This window comes from Tetranychus urticae, chromosome 3 (genome assembly GCF_039701765.1).
Source record: "Tetranychus urticae isolate SD_2017Ah chromosome 3, NJAU_TeUrti_SD_1.0, whole genome shotgun sequence".
Taxonomy (NCBI): domain Eukaryota; kingdom Metazoa; phylum Arthropoda; class Arachnida; order Trombidiformes; family Tetranychidae; genus Tetranychus; species Tetranychus urticae.
Genome location: NC_142960.1, coordinates 18,344,067 through 18,370,340, shown reverse-complemented (window position 1 = coordinate 18,370,340; position 26,274 = coordinate 18,344,067). Strand labels below are relative to the sequence as shown.

At 32.2% G+C, this 26,274-nt stretch overlaps 8 protein-coding genes and 1 long non-coding RNA gene across 12 annotated transcripts; 6 read left to right on the top strand and 3 right to left on the bottom strand.

Moving 5' to 3' along the window:
• Window positions 1-70: 70 nt before the first annotated feature.
• Tsen34 (tRNA splicing endonuclease subunit 34) lies at window positions 71-2,123 on the top strand. The gene is made up of 3 exons (XM_089268549.1): window positions 71-430; window positions 558-1,817; window positions 1,946-2,123. Exons 1-2 carry the CDS (start codon window positions 355-357, stop codon window positions 1,409-1,411), a joined length of 930 nt encoding a protein of 309 aa, XP_089124675.1. The 5' UTR covers window positions 71-354; the 3' UTR covers window positions 1,412-1,817; window positions 1,946-2,123.
• LOC107363213 (uncharacterized) lies at window positions 957-2,594 on the bottom strand. The gene is made up of 3 exons (XM_015930400.3): window positions 2,469-2,594; window positions 1,878-2,329; window positions 957-1,792 (listed from the first exon to the last, which is right to left on the bottom strand). Exons 1-3 carry the CDS (start codon window positions 2,515-2,517, stop codon window positions 1,412-1,414), a joined length of 882 nt encoding a protein of 293 aa, XP_015785886.2. The 5' UTR covers window positions 2,518-2,594; the 3' UTR covers window positions 957-1,411.
• A 63-nt stretch (window positions 2,595-2,657) lies between these two features.
• On the top strand, window positions 2,658-5,406 carry Rab14 (RAS oncogene family member Rab14). 2 transcript variants are annotated; one of them, XM_015930402.3, is made up of 4 exons: window positions 2,658-2,847; window positions 3,722-3,942; window positions 4,522-4,766; window positions 4,851-5,406. In XM_015930402.3, the coding sequence occupies exons 2-4, from the start codon at window positions 3,807-3,809 to the stop codon at window positions 5,157-5,159; spliced, it is 690 nt and encodes a 229-aa protein (XP_015785888.1). In that variant the 5' UTR covers window positions 2,658-2,847; window positions 3,722-3,806; the 3' UTR covers window positions 5,160-5,406. The 2 variants fall into 2 exon arrangements, with proteins under 2 accessions (XP_015785888.1, XP_015785887.1); XM_015930401.3 differs by lacking the exon at window positions 2,658-2,847 and having other exon boundaries at window positions 3,118-3,942.
• On the bottom strand, window positions 5,400-6,278 carry Sec61beta (Sec61 translocon subunit beta). The gene is made up of 3 exons (XM_015930406.3): window positions 6,176-6,278; window positions 5,814-6,010; window positions 5,400-5,657 (listed from the first exon to the last, which is right to left on the bottom strand). The coding sequence occupies exons 1-3, from the start codon at window positions 6,176-6,178 to the stop codon at window positions 5,570-5,572; spliced, it is 288 nt and encodes a 95-aa protein (XP_015785892.1). The 5' UTR covers window positions 6,179-6,278; the 3' UTR covers window positions 5,400-5,569.
• A 5,098-nt stretch (window positions 6,279-11,376) lies between these two features.
• Window positions 11,377-15,300, top strand: LOC107363340 (innexin shaking-B-like). Its single transcript, XM_015930554.3, has 5 exons — window positions 11,377-11,656; window positions 12,360-13,066; window positions 13,425-13,551; window positions 13,637-13,712; window positions 13,879-15,300. The coding sequence occupies exons 1-5, from the start codon at window positions 11,638-11,640 to the stop codon at window positions 14,432-14,434; spliced, it is 1,485 nt and encodes a 494-aa protein (XP_015786040.2). The 5' UTR covers window positions 11,377-11,637; the 3' UTR covers window positions 14,435-15,300.
• Window positions 15,241-16,870, bottom strand: LOC107362895 (uncharacterized). 2 transcript variants are annotated; one of them, XR_001568754.3, is made up of 3 exons: window positions 16,580-16,870; window positions 16,325-16,488; window positions 15,241-16,194 (listed from the first exon to the last, which is right to left on the bottom strand). It is a non-coding gene; the product is annotated as an uncharacterized LOC107362895 (long non-coding RNA). The 2 variants fall into 2 exon arrangements; XR_001568755.3 differs by having other exon boundaries at window positions 16,576-16,716.
• A 98-nt stretch (window positions 16,871-16,968) lies between these two features.
• On the top strand, window positions 16,969-19,337 carry Adar (Adenosine deaminase acting on RNA). Its single transcript, XM_015930487.2, has 3 exons — window positions 16,969-17,803; window positions 18,031-18,164; window positions 18,371-19,337. Exons 1-3 carry the CDS (start codon window positions 17,068-17,070, stop codon window positions 19,112-19,114), a joined length of 1,614 nt encoding a protein of 537 aa, XP_015785973.1. The 5' UTR covers window positions 16,969-17,067; the 3' UTR covers window positions 19,115-19,337.
• A 138-nt stretch (window positions 19,338-19,475) lies between these two features.
• On the top strand, window positions 19,476-22,476 carry LOC107363282 (annexin A13). Its single transcript, XM_015930488.3, has 7 exons — window positions 19,476-19,620; window positions 19,696-19,904; window positions 19,967-20,057; window positions 20,824-20,972; window positions 21,067-21,244; window positions 21,353-21,462; window positions 21,679-22,476. The coding sequence occupies exons 1-7, from the start codon at window positions 19,569-19,571 to the stop codon at window positions 21,814-21,816; spliced, it is 927 nt and encodes a 308-aa protein (XP_015785974.1). The 5' UTR covers window positions 19,476-19,568; the 3' UTR covers window positions 21,817-22,476.
• LOC107363283 (uncharacterized) lies at window positions 21,798-23,565 on the top strand. Of its 2 annotated transcripts, none has more exons than XM_089268547.1 (2): window positions 21,798-21,936; window positions 22,589-23,565. In XM_089268547.1, the coding sequence occupies exons 1-2, from the start codon at window positions 21,924-21,926 to the stop codon at window positions 23,302-23,304; spliced, it is 729 nt and encodes a 242-aa protein (XP_089124673.1). In that variant the 5' UTR covers window positions 21,798-21,923; the 3' UTR covers window positions 23,305-23,565. The 2 variants fall into 2 exon arrangements, with proteins under 2 accessions (XP_089124673.1, XP_015785975.2); XM_015930489.3 differs by having other exon boundaries at window positions 21,810-21,936; window positions 22,510-23,565.
• The last annotated feature ends 2,709 nt before the right edge of the window (window positions 23,566-26,274 follow it).

Genomic DNA, 26,274 nt, shown 5'->3' with positions numbered 1-26,274 from the left:
AATAACTGAAAGATTCGATAGTGAAATCCTTCGCGACTAATTGTTGAGATTTTAAGAAGAGTCGTTGGTTAAAAATTCAAAAATCAGCTAACTCGCAATCGGTAAATAGACCAAGCAATTACATAAATAAAGTAAACTCTTTTAACTGTTTAATTCATTTGACATCAAATGGTTTGATTCAAAATCAATTACAATCAGTTTTATTCCGTATTTATAAGTCTTACAGGTATCTAAAAAGTACGGTAGATGTCTCTGAAGTAACCAATATTGTTTTCAAAAGAAATTATTCTATCAGCTGATTAGCGTGTTTTTATTACTTCAAAGTTATTTTCAATTAAAACAAACGCTTTAATTATGAGCTCTGCTACTGGTGCTGATAAAATCAAAGTTTTCCTCTCAAATGGCCAATTTCTAGTTTGGAATGCTGATGGTAAATATGTTGTCTAATTGTTTCAAGTGAATCTTTTTCCAACCCTTGTTTCGTTCAACAGTACTTGTATCGATAGTTTCAAATTTGTGCTGTATTGTAATTCATTTCTTGTTTCTTCTGATTAAAGACGCTTTAAAGTTGAGAAAAGATCACAGAATTGTTGGTTATCTCATCGGACCATTCCCAGATAAACTATACCAAGTAAATGAAAGTGGATTGCCTTTACAGTTGATGAAAGAAGAAGTTCGTTTACTTTTAAACTTCCAGATTATTAATTTGATTAGACTTGATGTTGATATAAACCAGAATGTGGTTGAGGATTACAATCGACACTTGAACACGTCTCGTTCAGATTATACAAAGCTAGCAACAGAAAGAAGACTGGCGCAAATTGCGAGTCATGTTGATTCATCCAAAGGACTCAAAAGAAGGAGACAAGATTCTTCAAAGTTGGATAGTTTCTGGAAAGGACTAGAAGGAGAATTGAACCAATTAGCGGAAAACGAAAGAATAAAAGAGCAAAAAGTTTCTATTGAAACTATGAATAATGATTTATTGCCTGTACAATTATTTACAGAATGTCCATGGCCCCGCAAGGAAGTAGTTATTAATGATGAGTGGTCATTTCCTGAATCAGAACGAGACATCTTGTTGTACAGTATTTATCAAGATCTTTGGAAAAGAGGTCATTACATCACATGTGGTTTAAAATTTGGATGTGATTACACTGTTTATGAGTTCGACCCTTTGGTCGCCCATGCAAAATACATGGTAAAATGTCAATCACAAATGAGTGATTTAACAGGCTTACAAATTTTGATTCTCTCTCGAATAAGTACACAAGTAAAAAAAGAGCTTCTTATTGCAAGCTTGGATAACAACCAAGAAGCCATTGGCAGGGAATCAATGAGTATCCGTGGAGAGAAAAATGAGCATAATTACAAACCAATTTACTTGTCGATAAACTGGCGCAAAAATTAATCAGAGTCTTTTCAAGTGACGTTTGCTTGCTTTACTACCAGCAGTTGGTTCACACTTTCTGCTTTTTGTTTTGCCTTTACTAGTTGTCGCTTCAAATATACCAGAATCCTGATCATCATCTTTATCATCACAAGTGCGTTTACTTTTTGCATTCTTTGGTATTGAAGATTGAGCACCATTCTCAGGTGGTTCTATCCGACGCCTTTTAGTTCTTTCTGGAGGAATCGGTTCGATATTTGCACTTGTTTTTGGTATAAGCTCACTTTCAACTGTGGAAGGTTCACATCTATTCGGCATTCCTTGAGTATTTTTGACTTCACTTAAAACTCCTCTTGACTCACTTTTATCATCATGTGTAGTCTTTTTGATTGGCCAATTTTCCTAAGATAAAAATAAAAACAAAGAGGTAAAAAATGTTTTCCTCAATTCAAAGTAAAATTGAATAGACAAAGTTAGCAATATTTACCTGGCCGACTTCTTGCTTTAATTCATTCAAGGCAATTAAATACTTTTCTTTTCTACTTCTACTACTAGGATCATCTAAAACAATTTTTTTACAAGTTTGACTAACGCAACTTAGTACACAAAGATCCTCTGGTTCAAGAAAGTCCAAAATTTGTGCAATAACATGAGGAAATGATTGACTCAATCCTGAGAGAAGATCAATCTGGTCAGGAACAGGATGATATGGCGGACGAGGTGTAGATGAAAATGGTTTAAAACTTTTTTTGGTGGGAATTGGCGAAAGATGAGTGGATGAGCAGCTTGGTTCATCAAAAGTATCTGTTGCACTGATATTCACCCTTGAAGGTAAATCTTCACAAATAGTCAATCTAATTGAAGGAATATCATCATTTGCACCTAAGAATAAAACAACATCACTTTTAGATGACTCCATTGATATAAAACCACTGTCATCTATTTGGATACAAAATAAATAAGGTTTCCATAGGCGAAAAAAAACGCGGGAGGAAAAATATATTAGAAACATGCAATAAAAAACTGTCAAACATTGTAAACAGATAGTTTGAGGGAATAAATTTCAAAATTAACTTACCTTGCAGATCATTAAATTTTGATGGGGTACTATTTAAAGATACCTCCATCTAAATAATTACAATTAAAAATAAGTATCACACTAAAGATGCAAGACCTGATCGAAAGGTTTTGACCGTTGGTACTTGAGATTTGAATTTGCGCCTCCGATGAATCGATCCTCAAATCGATTATCAATCGATCACACTTCAAAACAATATTTTTAGTGTTGCCATTTGTTCATATTTATTTTGGGGTTTTGTGGATTATAAAGATTATATTACTCATCGTAATTCAGATTTTTGTTCATTTAATCTGTCAACTAAAAAATTCAATTTCTGATAAATCTTACATTTTCAATGGATACTTCATAAGGGATTGAAGAAACAACAGAAACCCAAGTGAGTAAAAACCTTTTTACTGATGTAATTTGCCAAGAGAAACAATTCTGTCTTAAACATTGATTCTTGTTAAATTAATTGTTTTTAGATAGTAATTCTTCGCTTTATGCTATCTTTAACCCTATTTGCTAGATATGTGTTTTTATGTTTTAATCCTTGATTGTTGAATTTAAATTTCGAGCTGGATTAACTGGTTGCCAAAAACTAGGGGGACTGACTATTCTTGAAGGTGCTATCACCAGATGGGGTCGCTGCTGTTACAAATCTCACAATTTAGTCAATTAGTCCTGTGTTTTCTTTGACGTCTTCTGTTTAATTAATTAATTCATTCATATTTTGAATTGTTTAATTAACCTCAACAGCCTCAATAATACGTATTATTGACCCCAATAGTCCGCTTCTTTTTCTCTCTCCATTTCTTCTCTTATCTTCCCTTTCTCAATCCTCTTTAAAAGGATTTCTTTTCTTCTCTATTTCTGTCTTTTTTTATTTCAGTTCTATCTCTCCCCCAACTCAATTCCTCTCTTTCGTTGTTGCTCTTTTGTTTTTTTATCATCATATTGGAAACAACATTCAATAGGAAGTTAACAATCAACTAAAACCACTATACCAACAATAGTAACACTCACATCAACTCTCAACATTTGGAAACATCGATTAAACCAACTATCCAAGCTTCTGGACTGTCAATTTATCTCTTTGAGACAAGAGAACTAATCCTTCCCTGTTTTTTTTGCTCGCCTCTCTTGTCTATCTATTCATCTTAGCTCTCTATTGCAACTCTTTCTATATTTATATATTCAAGCACACACACACACATACATTTATATATATATAAATATATATCTTTCGCTTCTCACATTCGCTTTTTTAGAGGCAGCTATTGACGTGTTGATTTAGCTGTGTAATTACTATTTAGTAAACAACGTTACCTATTTCTTAACTGTCTCAGTATTACCATGGCTGGTGGAAACAGTGGTGGTGTTGCTAGTGGTGGAGGGCCCTACAATTATTCCTACATATTCAAATACATCATAATTGGTGACATGGGTGTTGGTAAATCGTGTCTTCTTCATCAATTCACTGAGAAAAAATGTAAGAAACTACATTCGATCTAGCCTTGAATTTGTACAGACCTTTTCTTATTCTCTTCTTGCTATCTACCACCGAAACAACTTTTTGCTCAGTTCATGTAATTAGCATGGTTGGATGAACTAGCAATAACTAAGGAACTAGCAGAACTTGAAAGGCGTATAAAGCTTCTCTACGTTATTTATATTTGCTATCAGCTCTTCAGAACGCCCAAAATTTCTCTATGTTTCAAAAGTGCTTATATCCTCTTTATGCAAAATCACCTTTTCATTATCACCTTTAACTCAAAATGTAGATTTAATCTATCTTTTTGCTCTACGTCCATTTTTCAACTAAATTTTATTGTTTGCTTATTTATTCTGCTATATCATTTCTTTTATGACGTAGATTTATCTGTTAAATTTTCTATTCTTGCTCATCTTCAAGCATTCATGCGATTATGTCTTCTAGTTTACCTTGTTTTGAGTTGATCCATTGAGTTTTTTGATTTTTCAAAGCTTTCCTCACTTGTAACTCAACTTCAAAGTTGTAATCAAATTTATTGCATACTTATAATGTTTTGTGTTTATTCTTTCCCTCAAGTTATGGCTGATTGTCCACACACAATTGGGGTTGAATTTGGAACCCGAATAATTGAGGTTTGCGGTCAAAAGATTAAACTTCAAATTTGGGATACAGCTGGACAAGAAAGATTCCGAGCTGTAACACGAAGTTATTATAGAGGGGCGGCTGGTGCATTGATGGTCTATGATATAACTCGAAGATCAACGTATAATCATCTTTCAAGTTGGTTAACGGATGCTCGTAATCTGACAAATCCAAATACTGTAAGTATTTACAATTGTACTTCCAACCGGATTTGGCAGTTGATTTGACTAAATCTCATATTAATCATGTAATTATACTTTTAGGTTATTTACTTAATTGGTAATAAAAGCGACATGGAAACCCAAAGAGACGTCACTTACGATGAAGCTAAAGCTTTCGCCGAAGAGAACGGTTTGATGTTCATAGAAGCCTCAGCCAAAACGGGTGAAAATGTTGAAGAAGCTTTCTTAGAAACAGCAACAAAAATCTATCAGAATATTCAAGATGGTAGTTTAGACCTGAATGCTGCTGAATCTGGTGTTCAACATAAACCTAACTCTGGTGCTCCCGGTGGTCAGCAACATGGACTTGGTGGTGATAATGTTGGTAATAAAAATGAATGTGCTTGTTAGCTTAGATGTAAAGCTGGTTAATTTAAAAGCAATCAAAACTCGCGCGAACAGAGAGGAAGGAGGAGAAGGAGAAAAAAGAGAGTCAAATCACATCAACATTCAAGCATATACACAAATAAACACGTATTAAATGCTCTCTTATTAACTCATAACAATGACCCGGTTGAATATTATATCTCTTAACTTTGTCTGGCTGTTGAATGGAGTTGTTTCTTTCTAAAAAAATAAAGCAAAAACATATATATCATTCCGAGATTTAATAAAATATCAATATATTTATGAAAAAAAGAACAAAATTCTTTCACATCTCTCCAATCTTTCTGTTATATTTCGTTGAGAGATCTCACTGGTTGATGAATGCATTGAACTTTGATTCCCAATCCATGAGTTTGGTCTTTAAATAATTAAATCTATGATCGAGTGTATTTTCCCCAAATATGTAAAATGAACACGGAAGCAATGAAAACCAAGCTCATCACAAGAACAGGTACAGGACCTCTGTTAGTAAAAAAAATAAAAGAATGTCAAATTAATGAAAAATAGAAACATTAAAAAAGAATGGCAATGATTCAATATTGAAACTCGATGTTTTAAGTAGAGATGTAAAAGCTTATTAAATTGCAAGTAATCACTATTTCAAAATGAGATACGTACACTTTAATTCCAGGTGAGTCATCTGTGTAAAAGCGCCACATACCACCAGATGAAGGTCCTCCGCCGCGACCTGCACTTGAAGAGGAACTAGTTCCAGTTTTCCTTAATCTTGCACCACTGCCATTAGTGGTTCGAGATGTGATTGCACGGGGTGATCGGCTTCCACTCCCCACAGAGGTAGCACTAGCTGGAGCAGGCTGAAAGAGATAAAATGACCATTTAATGAATGAAAATTTAATGAAAAGTCATCAAAATATTCATGAATCGTGACAGTTGGCATAGTGGACAAGTAAACATCGACAGCGACAGCTATTTAGTTTAAAACAGGATAAAACAATGTAAACAAATTGTTATTCACTCACCATTTTTAATGTCTAAACCAATTAATTAATTATATTATTATATTAAATTGAAATGAAATTAAATAAAACAAGTTAAAATACAGGAACACGTCACAACTGTGAAGCAGAAAAACTCAAATCTATCAACACAAGCGGAAGTGTAAGAAAGCAGTCAAGTACGTGTCGCCATCTAACAGATTATTTACAAGCTATCAAATAAAAACAATAAAAAAAGGAAAAACGAAACTTTTTCACTTCCAATGAAACCTGAAAATTGATTGTTTTGATTAACAAATCAGCAAATCAAAAAATCAAAGCCCTAATATTTCATCTAAAATAAATCATTTTAATTCCTTATCAAAAGTTGTACATATTATCCCAACAGTTTACTTTAAATGAGTGAAGTCTATCAACGTTTTTTCATTCACATTATCAGTCAAAATGATATTCAACATTTATTGTGTTTACAATCAAAATAAACTCCCTTAAATGACTTCACCTTTAATTATATTTTTCTAATCATTATTCTTATTAGTTATTACTAAATCTTTCTTAATAACCTGGAAACCCAAACAGATGTGAAATTGTGACCAGATATTAACACAACTGTCTGGGATATTTGTCTTAATAGGCCCTGATTGATGTACCTTTTATTTTTGTGTTCAATGACTTAATGTCTCATCAATATAAATTATTGACAGTAATTATCCTTTAAGAGCAGAATACTGTTAATAGTGATTCTTTGATTGTTGTCATTGGTTTACATGATTAAAATTGTTACAAATAGTAGCGATGTTTGTATTGGATGTGAGCCAATAAACAATTTAAAACCCAATCTTACAAAAGTTACAGTTTATTAAATCGAATGCAAGTTAATTAAATAATGAGACTTTTTAAGGTAAAACATATTTGTCAAAAAATTAAAAGCAAACTTCAACAGTCGATTAACCCAAAACAAACCAAAAATTGATGAACCTAAAGTTGGATTGTTTACCAAACCAGAAAATACAGAAGCTTGTAAAGCTGAAGTAAAATGATAAATCAATTGAAGTCTATTTATTTTGAACAATTTAAATAATGTAATTCATCTGTTGGTTAAAACTAATCAATCATTAAATACAATAACATTTGTTTAATCAATTTTCATATTTACCAACCAATAAATTAAAAACCAGAAAATTTGGTAAAACTTGATTGTTGAAGCAAAAATGAAATGTTGAAAATGTGAAATTTTCAAGAGAAGAAGCAAAAAGCTGAAAATAAATCAAATTTTTACAATTAAATTGAAACGAATTGAGATTTAAATTTCTCCTGTCAATAGCAGCAATTGAATAATCTAAATTGTTGATCAACAAGTTGCTGTAACAATTGAAATGACTTTGAAGCAATTGAAAATGTCAATAAGCAATAAGTTGATGATCAAATTTCAGGATTAATTTTTACCAGTTTTCTGGTAATTTGAAATGACAATTATAGTTATCCGATTATATCTGTTTGCCAATTGATTATTTGATTCCAGAATGTATCAATAATCGTCTAAATCTAATAATAAATCAACAGTTTGCTTTCCAATGCTAACCTTCCGAACGATTTATCTTCAACATTCATTTCAGTAAATAATTTTAGCCTGATCCAGTTTTCATCATAAGATTCACCCAAGCTCCGTGTGAATTAGCAATTGTTTCATTTCAATAAACAATTAGATAAGAAATTAGATTTCAATTTATTCTTGGGACCAAAATTTGACTTTCAAATGTTTCTTCCAAAAAATCGACTGACAATCAGAGAGAAATTAAAAAATGTTCATTTTTGCGTTTCCTTCAGGTTGATGTATTTTTTGATTTCATTTTAACATTGAATTTGGTTAACACTTTATTTGCTTCAAACTCAATTGATTTACCAAGAAATTAATTGTTGATATTACCATGATTGAAATGATATAAGAGATGGAATTGCCGAAAATTGAAATATGAGTTTAAAATTGGGAAATCAAAGGAATCAATGATTCAAAATGATCAAACCTGGAGTTAGATTGCAAGGTTCAGTACTTGAGGAAAGACCAGTTTAATGGTTAATTTGGTAGAGTTGGTTAACTCTTGATTTACAAGTGATTAGTGATTTATGGTTACAATAACTGTGAAAATGTTAGATTGATTGAAAAACAATGTTAACCTCTCAGTGTGAGTTTCTCAGTTAGTCAAGAAAATTGTTTTCATTTTGCTTCGATTATTGAACTGTTTAATTCATAATCAAAGTAGCTATTTGACTGAGCAACAGGTAAGAGATGAAGACGATTTCAGGGAAAGTCAGAAGATGATGGAAGATGTAAACAGGTAACAAAAGGAATCTTTTAACAACAATTTAATTCTTGGTTTTGTTGGTAAACACAAATGAACCTAAATTTAGTCCAAAATCTCAACCTCTAGCCTCTCTCATCCCCTTTCATCTCGATCATCATCATCATCATGCAAAGTCAAAGATAGATGAAGACAGAGGAAAGAAAGTGATAATTGTGAAAAAAAGTCTTTCCCTGAAAAATTCAAAACTAAATTTAGTTTCAGATTCATCACTTTAAATTCAAATCGAGCTCATCTCGTCATCATCATCATCTTCCACTTACTCTCTGTGTATCCGAAAGGCGGTAATGTCTCAATGTAGTCGTGAATGAGGACGAATCTTCAGTTGATGACGAAGATGAGAAGGAAAGAGAAGATGAAAAGGTAAGGAAGACAGAAGAAGAAGATAATCTTTGTGTAAAGACGCAATTATTTTGAGTGAAATCGGGCCAAGTAAGATATAATTCACATCAATTTTTTTGCCTCTCCACTCAAACCAAATTTAACCACTGTCAGTCTTCATCTGCATCTCAGTCATTTCCTTAATCATTTCAACTTGTTTTGTTTTACTTTTCGCCTTTTTTTAATAATATTATATTTAATAGTCAACATCTTCATTATCATCAGTAATTAATCAACATATTACATATTATTTAAATTGTAGTTACAATTAACAGGTTCAATTTATCATTGTGTTCATTGGGTGACAACCAAGTCCAATATTTATAACAACAGCAACGCCATCGGGTGAAATGGCAACTTCAATAAGATTGTTTATAGCTTTGTCTTTACCTTCAAAAAGTCAATCCAGTTATATAATTTTAATTTAATTGTCTTCCTTTTTTTCCAATTGTTTTTATATTTTTGTTTTATATTTCACTTTAATTGTCATTAAGTAGTCAATAATGATAGTGTTAACAATTATCAAAGGTTTATACTCATCGCCAACAATTGATTTATAAATCATGACCAGTGTTTACGTTATTCACCAAACTCCACTTGCCTTACCAGTAAGAAAAAAACAAGGCTTCAGTTTTTTCATGGTTAAACAATCATCTTTATAGTAAAATATAAATCAGAGCCAAACGACTTCATCTTTACCATCATCTTCACCATTACTATCATCATAATCATCGCCATCAACAACAACAACATTATTTTCATCATCAATGTTATATCCAAGTTTACTTTTACTCTAAAAATCTGTCTTCAATTGAACTTTGCTAGGAAAACCATTTTTTCCGTTTATTTTTCTTAAAAGTTAATTTAAAACGTTAATTCTGTTTACCAAATTGACTGTCCGTTTATTATTCAAGCCTTACCAACCTTTCATTTTTTCAAGAGTAAACCTTTCAAAGCAAGCCTTCACTTTGCTTCATTGGAATCAATCGTAGCCCTTCACACAGCCTTTTGAAACCGCCTTGAACAATATCATCTATGTTGAAAAGTTAATAAACGAAACAGACTTTTACATGGCAAACCATTTAAATTCATTACACCGTTAATTTTGGTAGATGAAATCAAATACACAAATGTTAGATTGTGGCAAGAATATGGAACAAGCCAAGATGACTAGCAATGGATGAGGAGGATGATGAAGACCATTTTAAAGTTAACCAGTTAATTTTGATACAGTCCAGTGATAGTTAACCAGTTTAACACCAAATGGTTAATAATTAGCTTGAACCTTACGGAGACGCATAAAAGATACGCCAAGTTTCGATATGTTTAAAGATACACTTTTTACCATTGGGCCAGAGACGCAAAACAATTGTACAAAAGGATGGAAATCATTGGTTCCTCTATACAATCCTTACCGCCGTAATTAACCATCTTAAACCCAATCTATATTGACTACAATTTGAAATTAACTAAATTTCCCAACGACAATGTATGCTAACCCAAAAGGATCAATTGTCTAACATTAATATTCAAAGAAATAATGGTTTAGTGATTGCTGTGGACAATATAATAGCAGTGAAATGATCGTCAACCATTGTTTGATAGATTACATGAATTTGGCAACTTAAATGCAGTTAAATTGTTGACTTCAAGTGGACTGATTTGAATATTACCAAGATTAGTATCATAAAGGTTTATAAAATTGTGATTGTCTATTATTTTGGTTTCAAATCACTCAATCAATGTAAGTATTGCATTTGTATATTTTAGGCCAACACTTTCAATAAACAAATTGTGCTAAATTATCCCGCAACAACAGAGAGATAACAAGGACATTTGGAGAAGAAAAGAAAGATAACAGTGATGATAGAGTGAAAGTACCTCTCATCATGATCATCATGATCATCATCTTTTCTTAGCTGAAATTGGCGGAAGCAAGAAGCAAAAAAAAAACCGTTAAAATGCATGTAAAATTTGTAAGACAATCAGCTTGATGTAAATTAGTGAGTTAGCCAAAGTTTCCCGCAATGTTTAACCAACTCCAATGACTGTTTGCTATCAAGTTATCATCAATAAATACACAAAATCATCCATAATCATCTTTACCCTTAACCATGCTCATCTCTTTTCCAATAAATTTAAACAATTTCATAATTTTCAACCCATTTCCATCTTTACCCAACTTCAACTCGCTTTCATTCACTCTCAGCCATTTTCAACCATTTAACACCTTTTCCTTCAATCTTTATCCTTTTCATCTTTGCCCCAACAATTTAGCTGATACAGAGTTTCATAGTTAACCTCTTAAGCTGACTTATCCTCGCCCTCTTCATCTTCCCTCAATTTTTCATTTTTTTAAAAAAACATTAGTTTCAGTGTAATAACCAGTTAGTTACTTTCCCTGGTATCAACCGTTTCTTTCAACCCTCAACATCTTGAACCAGACAAATTACCTTCGACCATTTCTGGTTTGATTTCATTATTTCATTTTACACCTTGTGAATCATTTGAAATCATGATTATGAGACAAATTATGCGCTATCTTATAATTTGGTGTTACTATTTACTTTCGCTAATCAACATTTAGTACCAGTTTTTGGTCAACTTACAACTTGACACTTTCCTCTCAATCAATCCTTTTTCAGTTCATTTTTACTCGCTTTTTGTATTCATGTTTAATCAGAATGGTTTCTTGAATTGTCCTAGTTGTTTATTTAACAAAACACACCATGGAAACTGATTTACATGGATGAATACGTTGAAAGTAAGATTACATTTCCTTTTAGTTTAACGATTGCTCGCCAATTGTATTGTTATCCCAACATTGGTTACTAAGAAAATCTAATTACTCTGTTAATCAAACGTTGGCAATTTGATCTTCTGCTTTGCGTGTTAATGTTAATTAGACTGTCGCCACTAACTCTTTCACAGAGTAATGTTAAGCCTCTCAAGTCATAGCTATCTCTGGTTATCATTAGAGTGTTAATTGAATCGCAAATGAAAGCCAATCCCGGTTTTCAATTCATATTTCAAAGGCGTTAGCCAAATCCCATTGCAATATGTAAAAGGATTTTACAAAAAGCTCAAACAAAACGGCAAAATAGTCCAATAACCAATTGATTTACTTCTAATTGCATCAGTTGAATGATCCTTTTTAAGTAAAAGATTGACCCTTAAAAATTCATTTGAAACTTGATAATGTATAATTGAGAGTTGAAGCAATTCCTCATTTCATCATCAACATTATAATAATTATCTGTGTAACTTAAACTTGAAATGATTGTGGTCACTAATTTAACAATATAACATCAAGCTGATTCCAAACTGTTCAATCTCTCTGTTCAACTGTTGGTTTGTTTTTGTTTAAGTGAAACAGTAAATGTTGCCATTAAGCTTGGCTTGAAACCTTTTACTTTTTTTGATTAAATCAATTTTTCTAATTGCTTATTCTGCTTACACTTTTACAGTATCGGAAAGAAAGACAAGAGAAGATATTCACCTTCATCATCTTCACCATCTTCACCATTCTCATCATAATCATCTTTGTTTATCCAGTAATTCGAGTAATCCTTCAGTGTGCCAAGGATCAGGCCATTATCATATTCATCCTCATGTTCAACCATCACCCTCAACATCCTCAACACCATTGTCACTACAATCAACAAAACCAGTTTTACTGTCATCAAATCAATTTCCAGTGAATCCATTGTCAACCTCAGTTGCTACCGTAGCATCTTCCGTCCATCGAACCAAAGCACATTTAGGTTCACCACCCATTGGTTCACTTTTCAGATCTTTCATTTCTTGGCCTTTGGATAGTCAACTAATCACGAGTATCATTATGATTGATGTTTTCAAATCACTACGAACTTTGTTTAAAATAAGTCGAGTTCACATTGATAACAGTCTATTGCGACTTCACTATTCATTAACAGTTACACTTTTACTTGCCTTTTGTGTTGTTGTTACAACTAAACAATATGTTGGTGATCCAATTGATTGTATTAAGGATGAAAATATTCCTCAATCAGTGATTAACACCTATTGTTGGATCCATACAACTTACACTATTCCCAGAGCTTTGGCTCGAACTGGATCCAGAGGACTTCCTCATCCAGGTATTGACAGCACTCAGGATGAAGCTGAATTCAGATACCATAAGTATTATCAATGGGTAAGTCATTAAACCACTAGTTTAACCAGATCGTATGAAAAACCAAGAACCAATTTTTTCTCAAGCGTCATTTCTGTTTACAATTTTTGATCTATTTCACTTTGTTGAAATAATTGGTCATAAATTTGTAACACTGAAAAATGACCAACAACTTTAATTTCTAGCCTCTCAGATATCAATCTCAAACTATAATATTGAAAGCACTTCTGTACAGTTAAATTTCATCTTTACCAATTCAGTATCACCGAAAGCACCAAGTTGCTGAATATTGAGAGTTTCCCTAATTTCATGATTTGTTTCCAGTTTTTTTTGTTTCTATTAATGCTAAAAATTTGATTTTTCCGTCATTTATTATTAGGTATGTTTTGTGTTATTCATCCAAGCAGCTCTGTTTTACATTCCAAGATGGCTTTGGAAAATGTGGGAAGGCGGAAAAATAGCTACCTTAATGATGGATTTAGATGTTGGTATATGTACCGATACAGGTAATTTAACTGCTATTTCTAGCTCATTATTTCCCTAAATATCTATTTCATTATAAAATTAAAATTAATTTTGTTTTATTTCCAGCAAAGCGCCAAAAAAAGAAACTCTTAGTGGATTATCTTACGTCAAGTAAAGGCTATCATGACTGGTATGCTGCTAGGTGAGTAACTGGCGTTATCTTGTTTATGTATCAATTTATTTGTGGTTTCAACCCTTACTTCACCATTTATCATGAAAATCATTTTTCAATATTTTTTTGGCAAACCTAAACACTAAACTCTTGTTTATTTCAAGATTTACTGATTTTCTTTTTTTCTTTCATTTAGGTTTTTCTTTTGTGAAATATTATTTTTTGCAAACGTAGCTGGTCAAATGTATATGTTGGACAAATTTTTTGAAGGTGAATTCCTTCGATATGGTATCGAAGTGATTCAATTTTTCCAAATGGATCAAGAAGACCGGGTTGATCCTATGACCCGAATATTCCCTAAAGTGACCAAATGCCGTTTCTATAAATACGGACCATCAGCTGGATTAATTTCAATTGATGCCCTCTGTCTTTTACCTTTAAATATCATTAACGAAAAGATTTACATCTTCATTTGGTTCTGGTTTTTTACACTCACCTTTTTAACTGGAACCATGATTTTGGTGCATCTAATTGTAATTGCCTGTCCACCAGTTAGAGTTTATCTACTTAATATGCAATTCCGTTTATCCCAACTTGACCATCTTCATACAATTGTGAGACGAACATCAATCGGTGATTGGTTTCTATTATATATGCTGGGACAAAATATTGACCCAGTCGTGTTTAAAGAGGTTCTTGAAGACTTGGCAACATCCAGTGACTCCCAGCCTAAAGAATCATCACTCAGCTGATAAATTGTTTTCATCTTTGTACCATTTCTATCATCCTTGCCCATGATACTAACCGTCCATTGGTAAACCTTCAAGTGGTCTTAATATATGTGCCTTTACAATTAACCAATTGAAATCTTCTGGCCTCAAGTTACTGGTGATTACAATCGGCCTTATGACTACTTTTTATATAAACTGAAATTGTTTTTATTCAATTTGAATATCCATCCGATGATATCTTTTAATTTTAATTTCACCCAAGGATCCATGTGTATATATTTCAACCAATTGTGTCCACACTTTTTGTTTCTCATAATGTGCCTCAAACTGATTTTAATTTAACTCGTTTGCTTTTACTGGAAGTCACTTTTGGTCCATCAGCTGAACCTTTTGCTTTTGTAATTTCAATTTTCTCAGTCATTTATTCTGGTCATTGATCATTCTCTAACTTGAGCTTGCCTCACTTACCAAAAAGCTACTTGTCAGCCTTCTTGTCCTGCCAAATTTGTAATCCAAATTTGTAATCCAAATTTTTGTATTGATCAGTTTAAATTCATATTTCTTGCTAATCTTATGCCCTTCTTAACGAAAGATGCACAGAACCTTCTGATTTTAAATGAAAACTGCCATAATTGTGTGCCCACCGTCCATAATTAAGCTTTGAAAATCTCGAATCTCTTCATTCGTTTCAATCTTAACGAAGGTTTCCTATCAAAATTGCCTAGGAATGAACATTTCACCCACCAATAGCTGTCTTAATTGTTCTAATTATTATGTAAAATGGTTAGCAGTTGCATTGCTAATATGTAAAATTTGAATTTGACTAATTATATAAGAAATATGTTGATTTTAATTAAAAATTTGACAATCTTTGTTCAATGTGAAAATTGAGTTTGTTTTCTTGCAACAAGTTGAAACAAGTTGTACAATAAATGATTTATGAGTAAATTGGGGTTAATTTTATGTCACAGAGTTAATGTCAATCTGATTATATAAGATAATGTGATTGTCTTTTGGGTGAAGGATTGGTGTAAGTTATCGATGGGCACAATTACATGATCATGATTGATTAACTGGGAATAGTTGGCGAAGCCAAGAAAAAAGGTTTTATGTTGAAGATAATTTTAACTTGACAGTGTAATTGAATCTCAATTTAACAGTGAAATGAGCAAATCAACACTGAGACAGAATACTTTTCCCAATTAAATAAACAACCCAACAAGATTTACATAGTTCAAATGATAGAAACAAAAGGTTGATTGCTGAAAAATTAGCTTCAGATGATGGAAATAACTCATTTTCAAAGTCACAGTCTTCCCTTGAATAAAGGTTGGATTATTTTGGCATCCTCATTGTAATACAATTGCTATCATCTGTTGCATCAATTGTATAACCATCAATAGTTACAACAGCAGCTTTGAGATATTTTACCAACAATTAGTCACTTTGTTGTCTATTCAATTTGAAATGGGCTTATTTGTAGCTTCTTAATTAAGACCAGAAGTGTGGTTCTTTATCTGATGGTTGATGATTGTTTCTTCCATTGTTTAAATCAAATGGTTCGGACTCTATTCCAGGGTCTCTCAATTCTTGTGGATATAAAAAGTCCTCCAAAATAATTGCCATGGAATTGCGTTTGCCCGGAAAAATATTTGAAATCCAAAAGTTGAAATGTAATCTTGAATCATTCAGCAATATGATTTGTTGCCAAGTCAATTGTGTCTAATCAGTCTTTGATCTTGCTTGATTTTGTATCTTTGCTTTGCCTCTGTTTAACATTCCTATATAAAAATACATAATCATAATGATGAAAAGGGTACTCGAGAAAAAAACAGGAGCCAGGGAAAGATGAAAATGGCATATGAAAACTGAGGCAAGATAACTTCAAAAATAAATAAAAAAAATACAAACCTCCAATTACAATTGTTTTTCAACTGTACAATGAATATAATTGAGAAAAAAGATGAAACCATGAGAAGACTATGAGATACGTTTGGTTGCAAAAGTTACAGTTGGTAACATATTTTTAGATTTGAATGTAACCAGGACAAAGAAATATAAGGAACAAGAGAATACTGTAATGAAGAAGGGAAAAGAGATGAACCAAGATGAACATTGAATAATACTGGGGTTAAGTTAATGAATATATATTGTTGACTTACTTACATAGAATCCTCTTGTTTTTATCACTTCCATCATCAACAGATTATCCACTGATTAATGGTTATTTTGAAGTTTAACTTTAACCAGAAAAGAATTGATTTCACAAGCTATTCTTATGCTCTTTCTCCTAACTGTAAAATGATATTCAAAAAAGTTACGTCCTTATTTTAACCGTTTTTATTTGCAAGTTGCTTTCGCCTTATTATTTGTAAGATTTTATAACAGTTAATGGTTCAGATTATTAAGAATAATTTATCTGAATAAGTTTAGCTTTTTATCGAACAATAATTTTTTATAATAAAATTTTTGTAACTTTTTAAACGGTCCCTGAACTATCACATGAGAATAGCTGTAAGAGATGTATCAAAATAATATGTAAACACAGTATTTTTATTTACCTTTTGCTCATCACATAATTTGTATTTTTTGCTATTAAAATACTCTTTTTTTGTAAATGATTGTTTCTTTTAGTATTATCTTATCATCTTACCATGTTTTCTGACGATTTTGCTAGTGACAATTTTGATAAGTACAGTGGATTTGTCAAATTCAGTGAACTGATCGAAAATGAACCAAAAGAAGAACCTTGTGATGTCAAACCTAGAAAATCAAATAAGCAAAAGATAATGATTCGTGTGATGACTCAAGATGCTCCCCATAACAATCCTCTTGCATTGATTAATGAGTTGAGGCCGGATTTGATTTGGGAATTTGGTGGATCAGAAACAAAAGGAAAGGTAGTCGTTTCATTTCGTATGGAACTCTTGGTTGGTGATAAACGTTATACCGGTCTGGGAAAGACTAAAAAATTAGCCAAATATGCAGCTGCTCGTGAAGCTTTACGTGAACTTTTTGGAATAAATTGTGCTAACTCAAACCCAGAACCAAACAATGTTGTTATAGAAACAAATGACAATCTTATGCTTGACCAAAAAATTGCCGACATGCTTGGTTTTGAAGTATTAAACATGGCACAATTAATTTTTGAACATCTTGGTGATATCAAAAAGTGGAATGTTCTCTCATCTATTATCCTCACAAGTGAATATGATCCAAATTGGTTTGATATTATATGTATAACTACCGGTACCAAATGTATTAAAGGTGATCGTCTAAGTATGACAGGAACAACTATTCATGATTCTCATGCCGAAATTTTATCTAGAAGATGTTTCATCGCATTTCTATATCAACAGATACAAGTGATAATTGATAATAACTATCAAGGTTTGTACATTTTTCACAGCTTACAGTTTCAAATGAACACCTATCTTAATTACCTATTTAATGATTTGATTTATCGCCAATTGTGGTGTATAAAGATAACTTCAAATAGCACCTGCTTTGATGAATGTAGGCTCATAAATTTTAGCAACTCACAACTTTAACCGTCAGAAAATAACATTCACCACGTAAAAATTTATCTGTTGATTTCTTCTCATTCAAACTTTCAGATCGAGCTGAATTTATTTTAAAAGTTCGAGACGATGGTTATGGATTTTGTTTAAAACCAGGAATCAAAATTAACTTATTTATATCGACAGCTCCATGTGGAGACGCGAGAGTTTTCATGCCAAACGACTCCAGTGTAAGTTGCCGTAAATTTGCTCTTATTTATTTCGGATAGACTCGTAATGTGGCACTTTCTCTATCCCCAGTTTCAGATTTTTCAAAATTTTCTTTCATTCAACTGACTGTTTTGAAAATCATGGAAATTCGGGGTTAAACGAGCCACTATGATAATTATAATTTTAACAATGTAATTAAAAAATTCGATTACTTTCTCCTGAACAGGATGATGATCCTCATGCAAATCGTGTGTCTCGAGGTTTACTAAGGGCCAAAATAGAAGCTGGAGAGGGAACTATTCCAGTCAGGAGAGGCTGCTCTACATTAACCTGGGATGGTGTATTACTTGGTGAACAAAGACTCCAATTTATGTCTTGTTCTGATAAAATTGCCGTTTGGAATGTTGTTGGAATTCAAGGATCTCTTTTATCTCATTTCATCGAACCAATCTACCTCGACAGTTTAATTCTTGGATCTCTTTTTAACTTTTCACATCTTACTCGAGCGGTACATGGTCGTTTGAATATGAACTTTGACTCTGAATCTCTTAAAAAATTACCTAATCCTTATAAAGTGAACCAACATAAAGTGGCCAAATCCCTATCCAAACAACAAGAGTACACACGAACGTTGACAAAATCTCCTAATTACGCAATTAATTGGATCAAAGGTGATACTTTTCCAGAAATTATATCCTGTGATACTGGTAAAATATACCAAAATGAGGAACAATATTCAAGATTATCCAAGAAGACATTTTTCCAATCTTTCCGAACACTTTTAGGACGTAATACTCCAAAGCTTTGTACATCACCTTTAGGCTTAGCAATTCCAACAATTTATCGGGATGCTAAAACCTCAGCTACCAACTATCTTCAAGCTCGTCTTTTAGCTGTTCAATCATTCGCCGAGCAAAATCTTGGCGATTGGATTCAAGTTCCTGCTGAAGTCGATCTGTTTGGCTTTTGATCTCATCAATAGGACCATTGAATCTTTCAAAATGACTTTATATCAGTAATCACACTTGATTACAATTTTTTTAACAAAAAGCTAATTCACACTTTGACTAATTTTGTTACGTATCATTATGCTTCCCGTTTTCACCAGAATCAATTTGTGTCTTCATGTCAAAAACTGAATCACAAAATAATGAAATATTAATAATATTAAATGATAGCTTAAATCATACAAATTTTACTCTTTCATTACTTTTTGTCTTATGGGATCCAATATTATACACATATCTGTGATGTATTTTACTGACCCTGCAACTCCATTGGTCACTCAACTACGCATGAAAAGCCTTTGAAATCATCCATTCGGAATGAACTTGAATTATGTTCCATTATTATTTCATTTCAAAGTTTCCTTCCATTACTGTTGATTTGTTTTTAATTCTGGTTTATTCACAATTCAATCCAAGATGTCTCTCATTGAAGAAGCTCGTTGTCTGGAAAAGGCTTTATTTCAAAGTGGTTAGTTGAATCTTTTTAATTTCTTATGGTTTTATCATTAATCTAATTTTAATTATTTTATGTCTTGTCCACTAGGTAACAATAACCATCTCATTGTTGATATCTTGACTAGATTAAACTCAAACCAACGTTTGATTCTCAACTCAAGTTATAGACAAATTTTTCATCATGACCTAATCGAAGACATTCAAGCTGAACTTGGTGGATTATTTGAAGATGCTTGTGTCGCTCTGCTCAAACCTTACACCGAATTAGCTTGTGATATAATTTATCAATCACTCGTGGTAAGTCATGAAATGGCTCAAAAAATATCCAATCATTCTTATCCATAATTTGTTTGCTTCAGGGAGATAAATTTACTCTATTGCCTATCATTGATGTCTTCTTCACCCACAATAATGACCAGCTAAACTTGATTCGGCAACAATTCATTCAAAGTAAGTATTGTCATTCATTTTTGGTTGAGACTTTAAATTTTAAACAGTTAATATAATAGTTTAATAGTTAAATTGTTGGTCACCTTCAGAAATTATCTTTCTTCAGTAGTTTAATGATTAAGTAAAGCATTGCATGTATATTTCAATAAAAATTTCCAACATTAATTTTGAGTCAGGAAAGGCGAAAAATATATTTAGACAATAATTTAGGTAATAACTGGCCATACAAGTGGTACTAATTACTTGCATGCAATTATGTCTTATTTTTGTATTTTGGATTAATTTGTTTCTTGATATACTGCCAATTACATGGCATCGATTAGTGAAATATTAATTGCTAAATGTCCAAGTTTATTGTTTATAATATTATCTTAATTACAAGTATAAACTTGGATTAATTAACTAGCTTCTTTGCTGCATGTTGCTATATGCTTAACATTACCTTGTCAAGTTTTCCACAGAAATCAACGATCTGATAAGTCACGTAATCATGTCGAGGTCATCTTCAAAATAACTGTAGTCTATTAGATGGACTTTCACTATTGGACTGTCCTTTTGTCCACTATGAATGAGAGCTGAAAGCATTTCGATTGAATCAGTAAAGTGTTCAAAAAGGAAATATTTTTGAGTCCTTGGGAGATGTGAAGATGAACCAAATTTCAATTCAGTATATTTAACGTTGGAAATTGATTTTCTCAGATAACTTGTTCATTAAAAATTTTATTCATTTGCTTTATCGATTAATTTTATTTTATCTATTTGACAGAATATGGTGACGATATGAATGAATATTTGATTAATATTCCTGATGCTAACTTATTCAAAATAACCGCTCGCATATTGAATATTGAGAGGGAAACAACTGACCATGTTGATTTGTATTTGGCTTATGAAGAAGTTGATCAATTGAACTCTGTAAGTATTTTTAATTGTGTTAGCTTTTTTATTTATTATATTCAATTGTATTTATGTGTTATTAATTATAATTAATGTTGTTTCTATTTTCCAGTCAGGCCTTGGACTTTCTTGGACTCGTCAAAATGAATTTTTGGATCTACTCTGTACTCGCAATTTCAACCAACTTCAATTGACTTTACAAATTTATGAACGAGTTACTGGTGATAAACTTGAAGATGATATCAGACGTTACTTTGATGGTGATCTCCATGACATTTTCTCAGCAATCGGTATAAACATGACTGGTTTTGATAAAAAATCAAGATGATCAGAAAAAAATATCTGACTAAACGATCGATTTAACTCTGATTTCTGTTTTATCTATTTCTTTTCCATAGTCTCTTGTATTCGATGCCCGGTTGATTACTTTGCTGAAAGGATTCGCGGCTGTTTAAAGGCAGGGAACAATGATCAAAATATTATCAACATCTTCGTCACTCGCTCAGAGGTAAGATGGAAAAATCTGCTTCTTATTTCTATAGTTACTTCAACTTTTATAAGACATACTTCATTGCGATTAGATGAGATAACATGAAATTTCCAATGGTTAAAATTATCAATTTATTTCATGAACTTTATTACTCTAATCAAGAAATGAAAAGAATCAAACTGTTCTAGTGGAATTAAACTGATCAAACTTCATTTTTCTCTTTTTTCTATTTAGATTGACTTACCAGAAATTAGTCGTCGATACACAAGCTTATTCAGAAAGCAATTGAAAGATGAAATCCGGACATCAATGAGAGGCGATTTCCGAAAGCTTTTATTAGCTTTGATTCGTGCCTCAGATGGAAACTCATGATAGGATCAACCTTGAACTTATTGAATCAGTAATATTATGTTTTCCCCTCCGATAAATTACCAGCTAAAATCAAGATACATACAATTTTCATCAAATTGTATGTTTTCATGTACTCTGCGTGTAAGTAAATTTTTAGTCGTAAAATTTACTTCATATTTATGACCTGAACAGTGTAATAGAATAGCAGAAGAAATGAGTCTCAAGTTAACTAAACACCGGTTGATTGTGCAAATTAATCAAATCACAAGGTTGTAATTGTTAGTCAACTATTGTGTTTGTTTTGTCTCTAGTTAATCAAGGTTCAATTGTAATCAAAAACAGAAGAGGATATTCCCCAATAAACAATAACAACCTAAAAATGCTTATTTTGATTCAGCTCTAAATTCATCAGCAGGGTTCAGTATGGAAGGTTATCAATTTGTTCATTGAACGTTAACAACAAGTATGAATAAACCTTGTTTCAAGATTAATCATTAATGATTATTAGGCCCAATAATGTAAATGATGTTGATAGATTTACCTTTTGTTGTTTAATTTTTATCACAGTCATGTTTTCCCATAAGGTCATGTTTAAGCAAAAATCAACATTTATGTATTTTTATGAGTAAAAATGAATGTTTCATTTTTAACGGAATAAAAATGTGAAGCAATTGAAATTTATTTATTTATTGATTGTGAATCTCAATCATGAAGTTTCTTATCACCATTCACTTGACAACCTGGGTTGCTATTAAACTAATTTTAACCTGTGATGGTCCACTGTTGGCCTCAGCTCATGGTATGTTGATTAAACCAGCAGGTCGAGTATCAGCTTGGCGTGTTGGCTATAAAACACCAATCAATTACAATGACATGGAAATGTGGTGCGGAGGATTAGCAGCTAAACGAGCCAGTGGAGGGAAATGCGGTGTTTGTGGTGATCCTTTTAATGGAACCCGATCAAGTGAAGTACCGAACGGTCAATGGGTAACCAAACCACCAACGCTCACTGGAGATTATGTTCAAGGTGATTGGATTAATGTGACTGTTAACCTAACCGCTGCCCATAAAGGATATTTTGTGTTCCGTTTGTGTCCAGCTGTGACTGATGAGGTTGAAGTGACTCAAAAGTGTCTTAACCAATATCCATTAGAGATAGTAAATGGGTCGCCTGGAAATCGCTTCAAGTATAATTTAGGTAACCAAGGATCAGGAATGTACAACTTTACACTGATTCTTCCTGGTAATTTAACCTGTGCTCGATGTGTGCTTCAATGGGATTATACTTGTGGTAACCAAGGAACCACTGACATGGAGAATGAAACTTTCAGAGCCTGTGCTGATATCAGGATAAATAGAAAAGACGATGAAATGGACAATGAAATTGACGTGACTGAGAAACCGAAGATAACCAAAGATACTGTCAATGACAAATACGAAGCCAAAGAAACTGAAAAATATAATTTTGAAGATTATGAATCCTGGAATCAAGCCTCAAATTACATTTAAATAGTTCACTCAATATAATTGACTAAACTTCAAGATGATGATTAAGCTGTGCAACATGTGTAATAATTTAAAGCTGAGTTTGTTGCAGTTCTTTAGATTTCCTGATGCCACAGACGGATAAAACTGGAAAAACGGAAAAGAAAGTAAAGAGATGGAACAAGATTGAATAATTCATTGTTTAAATTTATGTTGTTTAGATTATTTTTTTATTGTAAACAAAATGATTTTGAAAAAGCTACAATTAACACCTTTAATAGCTGATGAAGTTGTGTACATTTTGTATAAACGAGAGTTTGCTGTCGAGTGAAGAGTTTGGACTTCGTGGGTTTTTAGAAGCAGTGAACTGACTCCATTAGTATTATCAAACGATGGCTTCTCCGATCGTCATTTGCCGAGACCAAACTTGGAACTTGGAACTTCTTTCATTAACTAGATCAACTGGAAGTCGGCGTAGTCGTAGTTATTGAATACTAATAATATTTTAAATGTTTACTCAGTTTACTATTGTTAATCTTTGTTGTTTCACCAGCCACATAAATACCATAAGATGTGTGCTCTTTGGGATTCGTCAAGAAAACACTGTTTTGTGTTTTATAGTAAAACAATGAATCATGTTTTGGTGTTCTAAATGAATTCGTCATAACAATTAAAAGGCAAAATTGAAAGATCCATATTGGAAGCTGAATAAACATGACAAATTTTTGACAGAAGTTTTATATAATTCTTGTTTTATTTGCAATTAAAATAAACTATCAAATCCCGTTACTTTTATTAAACAAGCGAGTGAAAAGAAAGAGCTTAGTTGAGAAGTTACAAAATTTAAATTGAATCGCAACAATGAACCATTTAATTAGAAACGAAAGTTACTTGTATGTTTAAATGAGACAATATCTCATATGTTCTTGGTCGTCAAGTCCTTCATTTAGGATGTTTGGTTACAGTTTTTGATTTCATCGCTAAGGTTGAACTTTTCTTGGGAGGCTTAGAGATCTTTTTTGATTTCCCACTTTTCGAAGATATTTTCATTTGTTTGATGGCATTGCTTTTCGATGTCAACTTCTTCTTCGAAGGCAGACGTTTCATCTTAAGAGAAACGTTTTTTGCTTTCATAGTTTTTGCTTGGATCTTCTTTTTGCTGATGACTGTGCTTTTTGAGGTCCACTTCTTCATTGAAGGCAAATTTTCCTTAGTAAGAGAAACATTTTTTGATTCTTTAGTTTTTGTATCGATTTTCATTTCTTTGGTGACATTGCTTTTCGATGTCAACTTCTTCTTTGAAGGCGGGCTTTTCATTGAAAGAGAAGGCTTTTTTGATTTCATACTTTTCGAAGCAACTTTCGATTGTTTGGTGACAGCGCTTTTGGATGTCAACTTCTTCTTCGAAGGCAGACGTTTCATCTTAAGAGAAACGTTTTTTGCTTTCATAGTTTTTGCTTGCATTTTCTTTTGGCTGATGACTGTGCTTTTTGAGGTCAACTTCTTCATTGAAGGCAAATTTTCCTTCGTAAGAGAAACCTTTTTTGATTCCTTAGTTTTTGTATCGATTTTCATTTCTTTGGTGACAGCGATTTCGGATGTCGACTTCTTTGAAAACAGACTTTTCATTTGAAGAGAAACCTTTTTTGATTTCATAGTTTTTGCAGCAATTTGCATAATTGCAGTTGATCTTGCAAATTTGAGAAACTTGTTCAAATTCATCTTAAGATTTTTATCATGATTTGTATAAATTATAAATACAAATGCACCAATAAGTAAGCCAAGCAATAATATAATAATTATTGTAAATGTATTACCCCCTGAGATGGTGGGGTTCTGATTCTCAGGTGGTAATACATTTACAATAATTACATCAGGCTCAGAAATATTAACCTTGTCAATAGATACAGCACTAATGATTGAAGCATCTGCATATCTATCACTTCGTAGACTAACATCGATCTTGAATTGACCCGATTTTGTTGCATTCATAGAGCAATTGATGAATACTTCATTCAATGTAATGTTAGTGCAATGATTGTCACCAGCTTGGATAACAACTAGTTGCTCTTGATCATCCTTAATCAGTGGTCTATCAAGTTGAATAGTTAGTTTTGTCGGTAAAGAAGAGTTGAAGATTAAGGGGGAAATGTTGATGATTTTGAAGCAATAGTCGACTGTTAGTGCAACCTTGTTCTTAGGTTGAGTATCATGAACACAAATAAAGTTTGACCAAATGCAGTTGTAATAAAGTCCATACATAATACATTGAGTACAAGTTTTTAGATGTGAACACACTTCAATGGGAAGGAAAAGATTTTCATTGTCAGATGTATCAACGTAAAAAAATCCAAATGGACTTTTATTAATATGAACATTTACTTCTGAAGACTTGGTGAGCAAATTTGAATTTATTGTAGTAAGATTTAAGCATTGCTGTTCAGGATGATAGTCACAAATAGCAGAGTACATTATTGGATTTGGGTGTATTAATAGGAGCCTTTTGAAATGAGGATATGGCAGCGTAATAAAATAAAATTTACGGAAAACAAATTGCTGATAAATTGGAAACATTATATTTAAGATGGGGCTGACATTTCTTGAAGGGACAATATTTTCCCTGGTTGAACAACTTTTATTATAACTTTTTTTACATTCACCAACTTCTGATCTTAAATGGTATCGTAATAAAGTTATATTATGAGAACATGTGGACGATTCATTTGCAGTTTGTTCAAACAATGAAACAATATCGCTAAAATGATAGATATGATACATTTCAAAATCACTTGTCGGTCCTAATTGTATTGTATGCAATTGGTAACGACTGGTCTCATTATCCCAAGGTCCAAAAATGAAAACGAAAATCAAATCGCTTATCAGATTAGTCTGCAATTCTGGTTGAGTGAAATGAATCTCAACTGCACTTGAAATAAGTTCACTTCCTTGGTCGAGACACAATTGAATTATTGATATCTCTTGAGTAAAATTTGC

Bases quoted from the DNA above. Each gene is read 5' to 3' on its own strand.
- Tsen34 (XM_089268549.1), top strand. From the start codon at position 355: ATGAGCTCTGCTACTGGTGCTGATAAAATCAAAGTTTTCCTCTCAAAT. The intron at 431-557 runs GTAAATATGTTG...TTCTGATTAAAG, and splicing joins TCTAGTTTGGAATGCTGATG to ACGCTTTAAAGTTGAGAAAA.
- LOC107363213 (XM_015930400.3), bottom strand. From the start codon at position 2,517: ATGGAGGTATCTTTAAATAGTACCCCATCAAAATTTAATGATCTGCAA. The intron at 2,330-2,468 runs GTAAGTTAATTT...GTATCCAAATAG, and splicing joins AAAATTTAATGATCTGCAAG to ATGACAGTGGTTTTATATCA. The intron at 1,793-1,877 runs GTAAATATTGCT...TTTTTATCTTAG, and splicing joins TAAAGCAAGAAGTCGGCCAG to GAAAATTGGCCAATCAAAAA.
- Rab14 (XM_015930402.3), top strand. From the start codon at position 3,807: ATGGCTGGTGGAAACAGTGGTGGTGTTGCTAGTGGTGGAGGGCCCTAC. The intron at 3,943-4,521 runs GTAAGAAACTAC...CTTTCCCTCAAG, and splicing joins TCAATTCACTGAGAAAAAAT to TTATGGCTGATTGTCCACAC. The intron at 4,767-4,850 runs GTAAGTATTTAC...TTATACTTTTAG, and splicing joins ATCTGACAAATCCAAATACT to GTTATTTACTTAATTGGTAA.
- Sec61beta (XM_015930406.3), bottom strand. The intron at 5,658-5,813 runs GTACGTATCTCA...TTTTACTAACAG, and splicing joins GACTCACCTGGAATTAAAGT to AGGTCCTGTACCTGTTCTTG.
- LOC107363340 (XM_015930554.3), top strand. The intron at 13,067-13,424 runs GTAAGTCATTAA...ATTTATTATTAG, and splicing joins ACCATAAGTATTATCAATGG to GTATGTTTTGTGTTATTCAT. The intron at 13,713-13,878 runs GTGAGTAACTGG...TCTTTCATTTAG, and splicing joins CATGACTGGTATGCTGCTAG to GTTTTTCTTTTGTGAAATAT.
- Adar (XM_015930487.2), top strand. From the start codon at position 17,068: ATGTTTTCTGACGATTTTGCTAGTGACAATTTTGATAAGTACAGTGGA. The intron at 17,804-18,030 runs GTTTGTACATTT...TCAAACTTTCAG, and splicing joins AATTGATAATAACTATCAAG to ATCGAGCTGAATTTATTTTA. The intron at 18,165-18,370 runs GTAAGTTGCCGT...TCTCCTGAACAG, and splicing joins TCATGCCAAACGACTCCAGT to GATGATGATCCTCATGCAAA.
- LOC107363282 (XM_015930488.3), top strand. From the start codon at position 19,569: ATGTCTCTCATTGAAGAAGCTCGTTGTCTGGAAAAGGCTTTATTTCAA. The intron at 19,905-19,966 runs GTAAGTCATGAA...TGTTTGCTTCAG, and splicing joins TAATTTATCAATCACTCGTG to GGAGATAAATTTACTCTATT. The intron at 21,463-21,678 runs GTAAGATGGAAA...TTTTCTATTTAG, and splicing joins TCTTCGTCACTCGCTCAGAG to ATTGACTTACCAGAAATTAG.
- LOC107363283 (XM_015930489.3), top strand. From the start codon at position 21,853: ATGTTTTCCCCTCCGATAAATTACCAGCTAAAATCAAGATACATACAA. The intron at 21,937-22,509 runs GTAAGTAAATTT...TCAATCATGAAG, and splicing joins TGTTTTCATGTACTCTGCGT to TTTCTTATCACCATTCACTT.